Below are 18,383 nucleotides of genomic sequence, written 5' to 3'. Positions count from 1 at the left end.
CTTTTGGAAAACACCAGAGGGCTTCAAAGTATAGCAGCAATTTCTTATTATTTCTTAGCAGCTTTCTTATTAGAAATACCCCACAAATGACCCCATTATAAAAACTGCACCCCTCAAAGTATTCAAAATAAAATTCAGTGTGTTAACCCTTTAGGTGTTTCACAGAAATAGCAGCAAAATGAAGGAGAAAATTCAAATTCTTCATTTTTTACACTCGCATGTTCTTGTAGACCCAGGTTTTGAATTTTTACAAGGGGTAAAAGGAGAAATATCCCCTCAAAATTTGTAACCCAATTTCTCTAGAGTAAGGAAATATCTCATATGTCTATGTCAAGTGTTTGGCGGGCGCAGTAGAGGGCTCAGAAGGGAAGGAGCGACAGTGGGATTTTGGAGAGAGTGAGTTTTTCTGAAATGGTTTTTGGGGGGCATGTCCCATTTAGGAAGCCCCTATGGTACCAGAACAGCAGAAAAAACCCCACATGGCATACTATTTAGGAAACTACACCCCTTAAGGAACGTAACAAGGGGTCCAGTGAGCCTTAACACCCCACAGGTGTTTGACGACTTTTCGTTAAAGTCTGATTTTTTTTAACTAAAGTGCAGTTTTTCCCCCAAAATTTACCATTTTTATAAAGGGTAATGGGAGAAAATGCCCCCCCCCCCCCCCCCCCTGTGGTGCCAGAACAGTGCCAAAAAAAAACCCAAAACAACATCGCACACTATTTTGGAAACTACATCCCTCAAGGAATGTAACAAGGGGTACGGTGAGCCTTAACACCTCATAAGTATTTCACGACTTTTTGTTAAAGTCGGATGTGTAAATGAAAAAAAGAAAAAAATTTCACAAAAATGCTGTTTTTTCCCAAAATGTTACATTTTTACAAGGGGTAATAGGAACAAATTACCCCAAAAATTTGTAACCCCATTTCTTCTGAGTGTGGAAATACCCCATGTGTGAACGTCAAGTGCTCTGCTGGCGCACTACAATGCTCAGAAGAGGAGGAGCGCCATTGAGCTTATGGGAGAGAGAATTTGTTTGGAATGGAAGTCGGGGGCCATGTGCATTTACAAAGCCTCCCGTGGTGCCAGGACAGTGGACCCCCCCATATGTGACCCCATTTTGGAAACTACACCCCTCACAGAATTTAATAAGGGGTGCAGTGAGCATTTACACCCGACTGGCATTTGACAGATCTTTGGAACAGTGGGCTGTGCAAATGAAAAATTACATTTTTCATTTTCACGGACCACTGTTCCAAAAATCTGTCAGACACCTGTGGGGCGTAAATGCTCACTGCACCCCTTATTACATTACATGAGGGGTGTAGTTTCCAAAATGGGGTCACATGTGGGGGGGGGGGTCCACTGTTCTGCCACACTACGGTCACCGGAAAGATGATTTGCACTAGTGTGACAATGAGCCCTGAAGGCCAAAAGACTCCTAAGTGTGAAGTGAAGTGACTAATTTTATTTTACAGCCAAAAAACGATTTTTTTTTTCAAATTTACATTACAGTCACCCCAAAGATTATTTGCACTAGCTCCGTGCTTGAGATCCAGGCAGGAGCAGTCAAGCGCCGATAATGCTGATCACAGGCGTGTTAATACACGCCAGTGATCAGCATAGGAGATCAGTGTGTGCAGTGTGAAGGGTTATGATTTTTAAAAGGTAAGGAGGAAAAAACGAAAGTGCAAAAATGGAAAAACCCTGAGTCCTAAAGGGGTTAAAGCAGATGTTATATTAGTGGTTTAGGAGTGTAGTGGACCCTGAATGAACCACCTAGCTATCGCTTTCCCTATACAGCAGGAGCAGCTTCACTTTCCCTCCTCTCTGTAAGCCTACAGCATGCCGAATGAAAGTAAAATGGCGTCCGTGCAGGAGGTAGGAGGGTCTGGAAGGGAGGGTCTGCAAGTGATTGGCTGTAATGTGTCTGCTGACTCTGACTCACAGGGTCAAAGTTTACCACAATGTTAATGAATAGGGGACGGATCAAACTTCACATATGTTCGCCCGGCGAGGCGAACGCGAGCAAGCGAAGTTTGCCGGGAACCGTTCGCAGGCGAACAATCGCGACATCTCTAATAATGAATCCCACATGTTTACCACAAAAAGCATGTATGGACATTTTTCGTCAAGTGCCACATTGACATGTTTTTGTTTTGTTTCCCACAATCAGACCTGTGAAGGACCTTACACCAATATGCCCCAGGAGCTGTTCTCAGTAGGCCTCAGTGGCTTCTATTAGTCATCTGCCCTCCAGGACTGGGTGCCGAGCACGGCTGTGTTTAAGAGGGGGAGTTTGTGGTGGCCCAGTATGGGAGGTGTTACCCTGTACCCTTGCTGCCTTGTCAGGCAGCCTCCTGCAGTGTCCCCCTGCCCCCCCCCCCTTGCATCTGTTTATTGTAATTGTATATAATCCCTATGTTATATATGTAAGAGTGTTATATCTTTAAAGGGTTAGTCCAGTGCTGAAAAACGTATCCCCTATCCTAAGGATAGGGGATAAGTTTCATATCGCGGGGGGTCCGACCGCTGGGGCCCCCAGCGATCTCCATTGCTATGGCAGAGCCGGAGATTGCCGAAGTGCAGTGGTCAACACGCCCCCTTCCCGTGGGCTGCTGTTGCCCCGTACAGGAGATCTTGGGGGGCCCCAGCGATCGGACCCCCCCCCCCCGTGATCTGAAGTTTTTTTTAGCACTGGACTACTCCTTTAAGACTGTTTACCATGTGAGTTGTCATGTGATTGTTACCCAGGAGGTATCAGTGACCAAGTGACTTAAGGGTGACCAATGGGATCCCACCAGAGTCTCCCCCATAAAAGCCCTGGGTGGAGCCTCTGCTCGCTCTCTTAGTCTTTGCTGAGGTCCAGTCAAGTCGTGCCTAAGTGTGTGTCCAGAGTCATAGGAGGCCTCAAGTCCAGCATATGCCAATTTTGGCGCATATTGGGGGAGATTTATCAAAACCTGTGCAGAGGAAGAGTGGTGCAGTTGCCCATAGCAACCAATCACATTGCTTCTTTCATTTTCCACAGGCCTCTAAAGAGGCCTGTGAAAAATGAAAGAAGCAATCTGATTGGTTGCTATGGGCAACTGCACTACTCTTCCTCTGCACAGGTTTTGATAAATCTCCCCCATTGATCCCTCCCTTCTTTTAGCTCTTTTATCACGCGATATTGCGCCTGCAAAGTTTATGGTGCATAGTAAAAAAAAAGGCCGTGAATATTGCGAATATATGACGAATATTCGTCCAGACATTAGCGAAATACCGCAAATTTGAATATGGCAACTTGGCATTGGAGTAATTATTGCCACGGTGCCTAGCGGTATACCTTCAGGTGGCGCCATCTGCCCCTAGGGTAATACCATCTGTCCTGCATCACACCCTCTACCACAATTTGCGGACCTGCAGGGGCTCCTATGCTGTCTGCAGCAATGACAGAATGGTGGAGCAGGGACCTGACAGCTCCGGTGTGAGGTGAGATGCACGTGCAGTGACGGGTGTCTGGGGTGACAACACCGCGGGACGATTACTTTCCGCTCTGGTGTCACCCGGTGCGGTCCACTCCCCCCTGGGTACCGTCTCTGGTGGTAATACTACTCCTCACGTGACTGTGGTAGCAGGCGTTGTTTTGTTACTGTGAGTCAGCTGGTTGTGACTCGGTTGCGGGGACACGCACGCTCGGGCACGGCCAATGACCGGTGACCGTTCTCATCTAGGCCCCTCCCACTTCTCCCGGGGGCGGGGCCGCCGCTGCTCCCTGACTCATTCTCTGGGAGGACCTTCCCCGGCAGACCGGCCCCTGTCATGGCGCCGTGCGGTATGGTAATGCCGGGCTTCCCGGGCACGGGTCCCTGGCTGGCAGTGCCCTTCCTGGTTCTTATCACGACAGGCCTATGCTGGGCAGAAGACAGCGCCTTGGAGGAAATCGTGACAGAGAAGGAGGTGGAGGCCATACACCGGCTGGACAGCACCAACCTGCTGATCTTCATCCTGCTCCTCACCCTCACCATCCTCACCATCTGGCTCTTCAAGCATCGCAGGTTCCGTTTCCTCCATGAGACTGGCCTGGCCATGATCTACGGTCAGTACCCGGGGCGGGGGCACAGGGCACCGGGGCTGGCACCACTCCTCATTGTGGAACTCCATAAACTTTGGATCTCGTCTCCTCCTCCTTGTGTGAATGGGGACCATAAAACCCGTGAGCACAGCTACTTCTCATACCAGTCAGCATGCGGTTTTCATGCGGTTTCAGTTCCACAACCTTTTTTGGCACTACCTATCTGAGACAATGGAAGAAACACATGATCTATGGACAAGTGGTGAGGTAGAGGAGCCCCTACTGCTAGTCTTTATATCTGATAGATGGGTACGGTCCCTATGATGGTACCTATAACAGTCCCTATGACAGTCCTTATGACAGACCTTATGACAGACCTTATGACAGTCCTTATGACAGTCCTTATGACAGTCCTTATGACAGTCCTTATAAGAGTCCCTATGACGGTCCTTATAACGGTCCCTATGACGGTCCTTATAACAGTCCCTATGAAGGCCCCTATGACGGTCCCTATGACGGTCCCTATGACGATATATGCCAGACACAGATTCCCTTGTAGGGTTGTATTTACACATTCAGCATTTGATGTGCAGATTCTGTGTCTTAATCCTCATCATACAGAAGTGTAACCAACCAGGGTGCCTCCAGCTGTGCAAAACTACAACTCCCAGCATACCCGGACAGCCACTGGCTGTCCGGGCATGCTGGGGCTTGTAGTTTTGTAACAACTGGTACCACTGCCGTATAGAGAATACGTGAATAACTCATACCATGCTTTATTCTTACGGGTGACATTTGCCTTTATTGTCGGGATCAGTGGGGGTCCCAGAGGTTAGGTCAGCTTGATATCTCTCATCCTGTAGATAGGAGGTTACGTTTGATGATAGCAGAGTACCCCTTTAAGACAGGAGCCCCGTCTCACTAATCCTTCAGAAGGCTTAAAGGGGTACTCTGGTGCAAAATATATATATATATTTTTAAATCAACAGGTGCCAGAAGGTTAAACAGATTTGTAAATTACATCTACTAAAAAAATCTTAACCCTTCCAGTACTTATCAGCTGCTGTATGCTCCACAGGAAGTTCTTTTCTTTTTGAATTTCTTTTCTGTCTGACCACAGTGCTCTCTGCTGACACCTCTGTCCATGTCAGGAACTGTCCACGTCAGGAACAAATCCCCATAGCAAACCTCTCCTGCTCTGGGCAGTTTCTGACATGGACAGCGGTGTCAGCAGAGAGCACTGTGGTCAGACAGAAAAGAAATTCAAAAAGAAAAGAACATTATATGGAGCCTACAGCAGCTGATAAGTACTGGAAGGATTAAGATTTTTTTTAATAGAAGTAATATATAAATCTGTTTACATTTCTGGCACCAGTTGATTTAAAAAAAATAAAAAATAATAATAATTGTTTTCCACCGGAGTACCCCTTTAACCAGTTGTGTAAACCCCCAGTTTATGTCTAATCTATAATGTTTTAAATGGATGCACAAAAGGATCAGCCAATGATGGCGCGTGTGCACGTACGTCAGCTGATCGCTGGGCCTTTTACATGGGCTGTTTAGTATGCATGAGTATTTCTAGGCATGTCAGAATTTTTGATCTGTCAGGGTCCCGGTGCTGAGACCCACACTGATCAGAAGAAGCATAGATATGTGTGCTGTCAGTGATCCCTCGCAGCTCCAGATTGCTGAGAGCAGGGGAGTAAAGCGAGCTACTGCACACGTAGGGCTCATACACACTACAGATTTTTTAAGCGGAATTCCGCTTCGGAATTCTGCGTAAAATATACAGTTGCTGCGGTCTCCATTGTCATCAATGGGATTCTGCTGCACAATTCATACCATGCAATTTCTGCAGCGTAAGTTCCACTGTTGAAATTCTGGACCCCAGACCATCTCTAAAATGCATTGCCATCTATTGAGACAGCACATTTCAGAGCGGTCCTAGTGCTGGCTTGTTTTGCCGAGTCCTGCTCCAGGTAAAATCTCCGCCCTGGATATCCTGGGCCAAGATTCCGTAGTGTGAATGAACCTTTGTCTCATTCTACTGATCGGTGGGGGTCTCAGCACTTAAAGGGGTATTCCAGGCAAAAACTTTTTTTTTATATATATCAACTGGCTCCGGAAAGTTAAACAGATTTGTAAATTACTTCTATTAAAAAATCTTAATCCTTCCAATAGTTATTAGCTTCTGAAGTTGAGTTGTTGTTTTCTGTCTAACTGCTCTCTGATGACTCACGTCCCGGGAGCTGTGCAGTACCTATGGGGGTATTCTCCCATCATGCACAGCTCCCGGGACGTGACATCATCATTGAGCAGTTAGACAGAAAACTTCAGAAGCTAATAACTATTGGAAGGATTAAGATTTTTTAATAGAAGTAATTTACAAATCTGTTTAACTTTCCGGAGCCAGTTGATATATATAAAAAAGTTTTTGCCTGGAATACCCCTTTAAATTTAACATTTTTTTTTTTTAATTAAGTGACGGACACTTTAATATACTACTTGTGGGTCTTTAGGGATCGACAAGCTGAGAAGGTACTACCCAGGTTACTGTAACTTCACAGCCCTGCTTGGGAAGCACTGGTCTATGTAGAGGACAGGAGCTTCTTTAAACACAAAACAGGGGTAAAATCCTTGATACATGTCCCCCGTGTGTACAGTCTTTGATAAGAAACACGTGTGAGCCCTTCACGCCATGAAACTAAACATTTCTGCATTCAGAACTTTTGGGGATTTCTGGGAGTTTGGCTGCAGGGATAATTGTTGCGCAGCTTTGGCTGGATTACTGCAGCTTTACATTTTTTTTTATCATGTGAAGTGGATTTTTTTTATCACGTGATAATAATCGTACTGCAATAATTTATAGTCCACGTGCATTCATACCAAGGCTTGGGGAATTTGATTTGACTTTAGGAGCCAGCCAAAAGACTTAGTTAGGAGCTAAGATTCTTTAAAATAAAATGTGTGATTTTGTTTTTAGTAGGGATCGACCGATTATCGGTTTGGCCGATATTATCGGCCGAAATTCACTATTTTGGGCGTTATCGGCAATTACCTTGCCGATAATCCGATAATGCCCTACCCACCACACCGCACCACGTCACCCCCCCCCACCGCATCACCCCCGGCCCCATTGCCTCCCCCATCCCCGGTTTTATAATTACCTGTTCCCGGGGTCCACGCTACTTCTGGCTCCTGCTGCGTTCTGTGTTACGCTGTGCGCACTGACAAGTGACGTCCTCAATGCGACGGCACCATCAGTGTGCACAGTGACAGCTCAGGAGGACGCCTCCGGAGCCAGAAGTAGAGTGGACCCCGGACCCCGGGAACAGGTAATTATAAAACCGGGGATGGGGGAGGCAATGGGGCCGGGGCGGTGTGGTGGGGGGGGTGCGGCGCGGCGGTGGGGGGCGCGGCGGTGGCGGTGATAGGACTCAGGAGGACCCCCGGACAGGCAGGGGGAGAGAAGTGGGTTGCGGCGGCGCCCTATGGCACCGCAAAAGCCGCTGCAGTTCATTGATTTAAAGCGCCCGCTCTATATCAATGATCTACAGGGGGGGGGGGGGATAAATAGCCGATAACTTATACCGGAGTATTGGTATAAGTTATCGGCTATCGGCCCCAACCTCCTCAGATTATCGATATCGGACGATCCCTAGTTTTTAGGCTAAGTTTCCACTTGTTTTTTTTCTGGCAGTTTTTGGATATCTGCCACTGCAGTTTTTGAGCCAAAGTCAGAAGTGGATCCATAAAGGGTAGGTTCAGACTACGGAATCTGCGGGCAGAAAATTTCCGCCCTGAGATTCCGAGTGCGGCCTGCGCTGACTGAATCAGTCTGCGCTAGGACCACGCGGACACTGCAGTCTCCAATAGACTACAATGTGTTCCGCACGGATTTCTGCCTGAAGAAAGAGCAACCCCTTTCTTCAGGCAGAAATTTCCTAGCAGATTTTCCGTTCGGAATTCGTGAAGCGGAATTTGTGAAGTGTGAATTTGTGAACGGAAAATCATTCACTACACTATACATTTTACCAAGCAGAATTTCCGCCTGCAATTTCAAAGCAGAATTGCAGGCGGAAATTCCGTAATCTGAACCTAGCCTAAGGGAGGAGAAGTGTTAGTCCTTCCTTTATATGTCCTATTCCATTTGAATACATTTCTGACTTTGGCTCAAAAACTGCCAGAAAAAAAACAAGTGGAAACTTAGCCTTATAGTTTTTACCTGTACTACTTTTTGTGTAGTTTTGACCACTTTTTATTCAATCTTTTTTTTTTTTTTTTGATAAGTGTCCAAAAATCAGCAGTTTGGGCATTTAGACTTTTTTTTTTGCATTTACGCTGTTGGCTGTGCATTGGCATTTGAACAGTTAAATGACTGACATCAGAGTTATCTCCGATGTTCATCACTGCTGGAAGGTGTCATCTGAAGATAGCAGCCAGTACCCGGGTATGGTATGACGTGGGCCTGGTTCCCAAGCTCATGCCCCCATGTCACGTAAATGTATGTCATGGGTCGGGAAGGGCATAGAAAGGCTAACAATACAAAAACCTTGGTGCTAGGAGGATATTCCCATGGCACCTAGGTTTAGCCCTGTTTAACACACTTAGGATATGGTCACACGTAGTGTATATGTTGCCTCTTTTGCTGCATATTTTCTGGAGCTGATTCTGCTATCTTCAATAGGTAAGAAAATACGCAGCAGCAGCAGATACTCAGCATATACTCTATGTGGGACCCGACCCTCAAAGGGGTTCTCCGCTGCCCTGCCTTCCGGAGCTCTGCTCGAGGCCGCCCCCTCATGACGTTCGGTCGCGCCCCCTTCCCATAGACTTTCGTTGAGGGGGCGGTAGTGCTGGGCGGTATACCGGTATGAACCGGATGCTGTTTTTTTTTTCTCCCACGGTATGGATTTTCGCCCATACCGCTATACCGGTCGGGCCCCTCCCCCACCCTCCGAGTCAATAAAAAAAAATTAAACTTACCCGTAATGGGGGTGGTCCGGGCCATCCATCCTTCCTGTAGTGTCCGGCGGCATTCCGGGTGGAGGGTGAACCGGTCCGGTCTGTCCTTCTTCTCCGGGGGTGCTCTTCTCCACTCCGGGCAGGCTCCGGCCTAGTACGCTGCAAAGACGCCGCTACGCCGTGATGTCAGGTGCATCGCTGCGCACGGACGTCACTTCGCAGCGGCGTCTAAGCTGCGTTACTAGGCCGGAGCCTGCCCGGAGTGGAGAAGAGCACCCCCGGAGAAGAAGGACAGACCGGACCGGTTCACCCTCCACCCGGAATGCCGCCGGACACTACAGGAAGGATGGATGGCCCTGATCACCCTCCCCGGACGGTCCCTGCAGCAACTGGGAAGGTGAATCGGGGTTCTGGGATGGACAGGGGTCTGTATAATATACTATACATACAGTAGGCCCTCCAGCTGTTGCACAACTACAACTTGTAGTTTTGCAACAGCTGGAGGCACCCCTAGTTGGGAAACAATGACCTATACTATACACTACTATATAGTCCAACATGCTGGGAGTTGTAGTTTTGCAACAGCTGGAGGCTGTAGGGTTGTTTGTTACATCTATTTAAAAGGGTACTCCACTGCCCCAGTGTTCAGATCATTTAGTTCCGCTACGCCACCTCAATGCAAGTCTCAATGTAAAAAAAAAACCTTGAAATACCGTAGAGGAAAATAATAATTCGAAAAATACCGTGATACTCATTTTTGGTCATATCGCCCAGCTCTAGGGGGCGGGTGTGACGTCACGAGGGGGCGGCCTTGAACACGGAAGCCCACACACAGCGTTCGGAGTAATAAACTTCCAGACGCTGCGAGCGGAGCTCCGGAAGGCAGGGCAGCGGAGAACCCCTTTAATCCACATAATGCAGCACAGGGTCTAGTTTATATACCACCTGCAAACAGCTGAGCAGCCGGCCAAGCATTTCCCCTGCAGTAAATCAGTGTAACTATATGATTAACATCAGATCGTTAAGTTACATTAATTTACACTGCGTCAAATCCGCAGCAAACACTATGGGGGGAGATTTATCAAAACCGGTCCAGAGGAAAAGTTGCTGAGTTGCCCATAGCAACCAATCAGATCGCTTCTTTCATTTTTAACAAGGCCTTTTCAAAAATGAAAGAAGCGATCTGATTGGTTGCTATGGGCAACTTGGCAACTTTTCCTCTGGACAGGTTTTGATAAATCTCCCCCCTATACGTGTAAATGCCCCCTTAGGGTAGGATCACACGTGCCGTATTGTGCTGCTGCGTTCTTTCCTACCCATTGACTTCAAAGGTTAGGAAAACATGCAGTAAAATACGGCACATGAGACCCCACCCTTAGGGGGAGATTTATCAAAACCTGTGCAGAGGAAAAGTAGAGCAGTTGCCCATAGCAACCAATCAGATCGCTTCTTTCAGAAGCGATCTGATTGGTTGCTATGGGCAACTGCACCACTTTTCCTCTACACAGGTTTTGGTAAATCTCCCCCTTGGGGTACATTCTCAGGTACTAGCCCATATTTATCAATCAGCCTTTAACCCTAATTGTCAGATTTTTCCAATAACAACCAATCACAGCTCAGCATTCATATCTTAGTGAGCTCTGATTGGTTGCTGTGAGAAAAACCAGACAATTATGGTTTTAGTATGGTTGGCTGTCCGGGCATGCTGGAAGTTGTAGTTTTGCAACAGCTGGAGGCCCCCTGGTTAGCAAACACTGTATTCGGTGTTAGTGCAGCATCTTGGGCCTTCCACCCGTTTGCTATAGGAAGCTTGTACATTATGGCTGTGTTATAACCACAAAATCCGACTTATCGTGGACAGCAGAGGTTATACCCTAGATTTTGTTTTGTATTTTGGGAGAGAAATGACATTTTCTTTCTTCTTCCAGGATCATGCTCCAGATCTGGTGTTTGCTGTGTTCTATCCTCTAGTCCTGTAGAGTTAGTATCCCTGTTGGCTGCATTTACTGACGACTGATCTCATTGTATTTTATCAAGTGGTGGATCTGTGTTGTCTCAGTTGTTTTTCCACTTTACCAATGCGCTAACATTTTCCACTTCTATTATTCACAGTGAGAGTGACTTCACCTGTAGTTTAGGGCTGCACGATATATCGCAAAAGCAATCGAATCGTGATTTTTGCGATATTGCGATGCAGCCCCCTGGGAAAACTTGCGATTATCTGCTCGGGTCGGCTCCCATGTGCTGCTGCAGACGGGGCCGGCTAGAACAGGTAAAAACAAATTTTAAATACTAAAAGTCAGTGTTTCCCAACCAGGGTGCCTCCAGCTGTTGCAAAACTACAACTCCCAACATGCCCGGACCGGCAAAGGCTGTCCGGGCATGCTGGTAGTTGTAGTTTCACAACAGCTGAAGGCACCCTGGTAGAAAAACACTGAGCTAAGTAAAAGGGCACAGGGAGAAAAATAAAAATAAAAACTTCTGCTCACCTACTCCCGATCCCTGCAGATGCCGTTTCCCTCCGTGCGGTCCGATATCTCTTCTCTTCACCATTCAACTAGTAGGACCTTTCCCTGTTCAGCCAATCATGTGTCAAGCGGTGTCATGTGTCAAGCCAGTGATTGGCTGATGGGGAAAGGTCTTTTTCGGCAGCAAACACATTAGGTTTCCCGGATCCAGTGGGAAATTTGAAAACCGCCCGGGAAACCCAGTGTATTGCTGCAGCACAAAAATGGGACTTGGGGGGGGGGGGATGTGACAAGGGGGGAAGATTGTGACAGGGGAGGGGGGATGTGACAAGGGGGGAAGATTGTGACAGGGGAGGGGGGATGTGACAAGGGGGGAAGATTGTGACAGGGGAGGGGGGATGTGACAAGGGGGGGAAGATTGTGACAGGGGAGGGGGGATGTGACAAGGGGGGAAGATTGTGACAGGGGAGGGGGGATGTGACAAGGGGGGAAGATTGTGACAGGGGAGGGGGGATGTGACAAGGGGGGAAGATTGTGACAGGGGAGGGGGGATGTGACAAGGGGGGAAGATTGTGACAGGGGAGGCGGGATGTGACAAGGGGGGAAGATTGTGACAGGGGAGGGGGGATGTGACAAGGGGGGAAGATTGTGACAGGGGAGGGGGGATGTGACAAGGGGGGAAGATTGTGACAGGGGGGGAAGATTGTGACAGGGGAGGGGGGATGTGACATGGAAGGAAGAATGTGGCAGGGCGAGGGTGGAATGTGATATGGGGGGAGAATGTGGCAGGGGGAGATGTGAAATGGGCGGTGGGCATAAAATAGGTGGATAGTTGTAAAATGGAGGAGATTGGACATGAAATGGCGGGATTTCACCATTTATTTATTATATCACTTAGCGTATCGAAATCGCAATATTTAGGCCCAAAATCTTAATCGCACATTTTCCCCATATCTTGCAGCCCTATTGTAGTTCATTCACATGATGTAACTTTATATGACGGTCCTTGTTCTAGCAGTACCGTAAGTGTGCAGCCACGTCTTCCTCTGCAAATTTGCAAAAATTCAACTGTGTGAACATACCCTTACTGTGAAACCCCTAACAAGGATCTGGTGGGGCCAATTGCCTTTAAAAGACACAAAATTCGTAAATAGGATCCACCTGTTGTCAATCTAATCACAGTACAAATGCATCTGTTTTGTGAAGTTCTCAGAGTTGGTTAGAGAGTATTACTGAACAAGCAGCAACATGAAGACCAAGGAGCTCACCAAACAGGTCAGGGATGAATTTTAATCCATCATCATAAAATGGAAATATGACACAACTGCAAACCTACCTAAGACAAGCATGCTATGTGTGGCAGAAACCTACAGACGGTCTCCATCCAATCTGACTAAGCTTCAGCTTTTTTTTTCCAAGAAGAATGCGCAAAGATGTCTAGATGTGCAAAGCTGATGGAGATCTACCCCAAAAGATTGCAGGGGAGTGAATACTTATGCATGCAACAGATGTCAAATTTTGTCCAGCAATAGCTTCATGATTTTTTGAGCCTTGAGCCTTTTATTAGGCTTTGTAAGCGAATACTGATCTACAAGGTTTGTGCTTATTTACTGCGCACTCCAGGCCTTCTAATACTGTATATCTGGGTGTATTATAGATCTTGGTGATGCCAAGTTGGGCTGATGCCTTGTACAAGTTCTTGGAGAAACAGATCAATAGAACATGCAGCTCAGTGATGTCAGGAGGCTCCTCTGTCTGTCAGAAAGGGGAGATGTGATCTCTATATATTTATCACTGCTCAGATGAACAAAAACACATAGAAAGTCATTGTATATTCTGTAAAGAGGAAAAGTGGACCAGTTGCCCATGGCAACAAGTCAGATCACTTCTTTCATTTTTAACTCCTTAAGGACACACGGCGTACCTGTATCCCCGTGGGAATACCGGTACCTGACACTCACCGGGTCCCATGGTGCCCCCCCCCCACATGTGACCCCAATTTGGAAACTACACCCCTCACGGAATGTTACAATGGGCAGTGAGCACTTACACCTCACAAATGTCTGACATTTTTGAACAGTGGTCCATGAAAATGAAACATTTTATTTTTCATTTGCACAGCTCATTGTTCCAAAACTCTGCCAATCGCCAGTGGGGTGTATATTAGGGATGTAAGAAAAAATCGATTCTCGCGATAATCGCGATTTTTCATTTGCCGATACAGAATCGATTCAAAATATTTTTGAATCGATTCTTTTAGGGATGTGGAATTTTTAATAAAACGCACTTTATCTTACCTGCCAACGAGCCCGCGGAGCTCCGGTACAGTCCGGTACAGGTGTTCGGTCCCCGGGCTGTATTCTTCTTACTTCCTGTTAGTCCGGCACGTCACATGGAGCTTCAGCCTATCACCAGCGGAGGCGGGACATCGCTGCGGCTGGTGATAGGCTGAAGCTCCATGTGACGTGCCGGACTAACAGGAAGTAAGAAGAATACAGCCCGGGGACCGAACACCTGTACCGGACTGTACCGGAGCTCCGCGGGCTCGTTGGCAGGTAAGATAAAGTGCGTTTTATTTTATTTTGCAGCCCGGACGGGATAACATGAGAAAAGTGAGCACCGGAGTACTAGATCGCCGCTGTCAAAGCTGACAGCGGCGTCTATTGGGATCTATGAATGCTCCCAGGTGGGCGATATATCGCGATGTATCGTCACCTAGACGGTATCGCGATATATCGCGATATATCGAATCGCCACACTGGTATCGCGATTCGAATCGAATCGCCAAATTCTTGGCGATTCACACCCCTAGTGTATATGCTCACTATACCCCTTATTACATTCCATGAGGGGGTGTAGTTTCCAAAATGGGGTCACATGTGGGGGGGGGGGGGGGGGAGTCCACTGTTCTGATTCCCAACCAGCACACTTTTAAAGGTACCCATTCCAAAAAGTGTACTACCATATTGGACCTGAAGAAGGCACCTTTGAGTGCCAAAACACGTTGTCCATATTTCCCAATAAAATATTTATTGTCCTGTGCCAGCCTGTGTCCGCTTCATTGTGGACCACCCTGAGCAGTGTCTCCAAGACTGCATTTCCATTTTACTCTTACAATTCCATGAGGGGTGTAGTTTCCAAAATGAGGTCACCATGTGGGGGGGGGGGGGTCCACTGTTTTGGCACCACGGGGGCTTTGTAAACGCACGGACTTCCATTCCAAACAAATTCTCTCTCCAAAAGCTCAATGGCGCTCCTCCTCTTCTGAGCAGAGCACTTTACGTTCCTTACTCGAGAGAAATTGGGTTACACATTTTGGGGGGCTTTTTCTCCTATTACCCCTTGTAAAAATTCAAAAACTGGGTCTACAAGAACATGCGAGTGTAAAAAATGTAGATTTTGAATTTTCTCCACTTTGCTGCTATTCCTGTGAAACACCTAAAGGGTTAACAAACTTTATGAATGTAATTTTGTATACTTTGGGGGGTGCAGTTTTTATAATGGGGTAATTTATAGGTTATTTCTAAAAAGAAGGCCCTTCAAATCCACTTCAAAACTGAACTGGTACCTGAAAAATTCAGATTTTGAAAATGTTGTGAAAAATTGGAAAATTGCTGCTGAACTTTGAAGCCATCTGATGTCTTCCAAAAGTAAAAACATGTCACTTTTATGATGCAAACATAGAGTAGACATATTCTATTTGTGAATCAATACAGTGATCCCCCGACCTACGATGGCCCTGACATACCATAATTTCAACAGAGGCCATCGCATGTTGAAGGCAGCATCAACATACGATGCTTTTGTATGTCGGGGCCATCGCATAAACGGCTATCCGGCAGCGCAGACTGCTTCAGCTGCCACCGGATAGCCGTTTATGGTGCCCCGTAAGCTCCGGTGATGGTCACTCACCTGTCCGTGGCGCTCCAGGGCGTCTTCTTCGGGATCCCCTGCATCGCCGTCGCCCTCCATCGGCGTCATCACGTCACCGCGCACACCGTCCCGTCATCCAATAGGAGCGGCGTGCGTAGTGACGTAATGGCGGCGATGAGGAACGACGATCCCAGGCAACAGAGACGTTTCGGAGCGGCGGGGACGCGGTGACAGCGATGGACAGCAACATCCAGGGCAGCGGGGACGGGTGAGTATAACCTTCTATATTTAACATTGCACGGATCCCTCAACATACGATGGTTTCAACAAACGATGGTCCATTTGGAACAAATTACCATCATATGTTGAGGGACCACTGTATATCATTTATTTGGAATATCTATTTTCCTTACAAGCAGAGAGCTTCAAAGTTAGTTCATGAATTTTGGAATTTTTCACCAAGAAATGATGCAACTATCGACAAAAATTTACCACTATGTTAAAGTAGAATATGTCACACACAAAAAAAAAAAAAAGAAAGAAAAACAGTCTCAGAATCAAATTCATAAGTAAAAGCATCCCAGAGTTATTAATGCTTAAAGGGACAGTGGTCAGATGTGCAAAAAAATGCTCTGGTCATTTACCCCTTAAGGACCGGGGGTTTTTCCGTTTTTGCATTTTCGTTTTTTGCTCCTTGCCTTTAAAAAATCATAACTCTTTCAATTTTGCACCTAAAAATCCCTATTATGTCTTATTTTTTGCGGCACCAATTCTACTTTGTAATGACGTCAGTCATTGTGCCCAAAAATCTACGGTGAAACGGGAAAAAAAATCATTGTGAGACAAAATTGAAAAAAAAAACGCCATTTTGTAACTTTTGGGGGCTTCCGTTTCTACGTAGTAAATTTTTCGGTAAAAATGACACCTTACCTTTATTCTGTAGGTCCATATGATTAAAATGATACCCTACTTATACAGGTTTGAATTTGTCGCACTTCTGGAAAAAATCATAACTTCATGCAGAAAAATTTATACGTTTAAAATTGTCATCTTCTGACCCCTATAACTTTTTTATTTTTCCGTGTATGGGGCGGTATGAGGGCTCATTTTTTGCGCCGTGATCTGAAGTTTTTAACGGTATCATTTTTGCATTGATAGGACTTATTGATCGCTTTTTATTCATTTTTTCATGATATAGAAAGTGACCAAAAATGCACTATTTTGGACTTTGGAATTTTTTTGCGCGCACGCCATTGACCGTGCGGTTTAATTAACGATATATTTTTATAATTCGGACATTTCCGCACGCGGCGATACCATTTATGTTTATTTTTATTTTTATTTACACTGTGTTTTTTCTTTTATGGGAAAAGGGGGGTGATTCAAACTTTTAATAGGGAAGGGGTTAAATGATGATTATTCACTTTTTTTTTGCACTTTTTTTTTGCAGTGTTATAGGTCCCATAGGGACCTATAACACTGCACACACTGATCTTTTACATTGATCACTGGTTTCTCATAAGAAACCAGTGATCGATGATTCTGCCGCATGACTGCTCATGCCTGGATCTCAGGCACTGAGCAGTCATTCGGCGATCGGACAGCGAGGAGGCAGGTAGGGGCCCTCCCGCTGTCCTGTCAGCTGTTCGGGATGCCGCGATTTCACCGCGGCTATCCCGAACAGCCCACTGAGCTAGCCGGCATGCTTTCGGTTTCACTTTAGACGCGGCGTTCAACTTTGAACGCCGCGTCTAAAGGGTTAATAGCGCGCGGCACAGCGATCAATGCCGCGCGCTATTAGCCACGGGTCCCGGCCGTTGTTAGAGGCCGGGCCCGAACCGCTATGACGCGGGGCCACGCCGTGGCCCCGCGTTATAGATCGGGAGTGGACACATGACGTTCCAGTACGTCATGTGTCCTTAAGGGGTTAAAGGGGTATTCCAGGAAAAAACTTTTTTTTATATATCAACTGGCTCCAGAAAGTTAAACAGATTTGTAAATTACTTCTATTAAAAAATCTTAATCCTTTCAGTACTTATGAGCTTCTGAAGTTAAGGTTGTTCTTTTCTGTCTAAGTGCTCTCTGATGACACCTGTCTCGGGAAACACCCAGTTTAGAAGCAAATCCCCATAGCAAACCTCTTCTAAACTGGGCGTTTCCCGAGACAGGTGTCATCAGAGAGCACTTAGACAGAAAAGAACAACCTTAACTTCAGAAGCTCATAAGTACTGAAAGGATTAAGATTTTTTAATAGAAGTAATTTACAAATCTGCTTAACTTTCTGGAGCCAGTTCATAGATATAAAAATATTTTTTCCTGGAATACCCCTTTAAGGTCATAATGGGCTTGGTCCTCTGAAAAATTAAAGAAGGTTTTTATGGGCAACTGCTGCACTTTTCCTCTGCACAGGTTGTCATAAAGGTCCCCCCCTATATTTGTACATTGGTGCCATATTAAAGCCATTGCTGACCTCCCTTTCTTCTTTCATTCTCGTACCCTCCTGTCCCTACCCTCTATACATTCACATTGATATAGTACCAGATTTTCAGTCCTGTGCTTTCTGTTGTTGGTTTAGCTCAGTGTTTCCCAACTAAGGGGCCTCCAGCTGCTGCAAAACTACAACTCCCAGCATGAATAATAATCGCAACAAATTGTAGTGTTGTATTTTGCGGTTTATAGTTTTTCTTCAGAAATAGCCACTTGTACACGTGTTTTTCAGTAGGGTTTTTTGATTACCAGTAATGTGAATTTTTACCGGTCACGTTGGAGAGTATCATTGGCTCCCGTCCTATTGCCCACGTTCTGTGATCTGACTCCTTCAAATAAAGAAATAGTGGTGAGCGCAGTCGTCTTTGTTCCACTGAAGTGAATTGGATCATGTGAATTTTTGATCACCCGATGCAAGGATTTCTCATGAATAATGTGCAAAACCCCAAGTAAAAAAATAAATAAATAAATAAAATAAAAAGATTATCACAAAGGACTCCACAAACTGGGTGGAAAAGCTGCCAATAACCCAC

General features: G+C 46.2%; 1 protein-coding gene across 2 annotated transcripts in view; it reads left to right on the top strand.

The window, feature by feature from the left end:
- Window positions 1–3,583: 3,583 nt before the first annotated feature.
- Window positions 3,584–18,383, top strand: part of SLC9A6 (solute carrier family 9 member A6) — a 69,100-nt gene continuing 54,300 nt past the window's right edge. For both annotated transcript variants that reach the window (XM_056539657.1, XM_056539658.1), the window contains exon 1: window positions 3,584–4,081. In XM_056539657.1, coding sequence (XP_056395632.1) covers window positions 3,805–4,081 — 277 coding nt within the window. In that variant the 5' untranslated portion in view covers window positions 3,584–3,804. The remainder of the gene's footprint in view (window positions 4,082–18,383) is intronic.

Source organism: Hyla sarda, chromosome 9 (assembly GCF_029499605.1).
Source record: "Hyla sarda isolate aHylSar1 chromosome 9, aHylSar1.hap1, whole genome shotgun sequence".
Taxonomy (NCBI): Eukaryota; Metazoa; Chordata; class Amphibia; order Anura; family Hylidae; genus Hyla; species Hyla sarda.
Note: the sequence above shows the minus strand (reverse complement) of the source record. Positions and strands in the feature narration are given on the sequence as shown.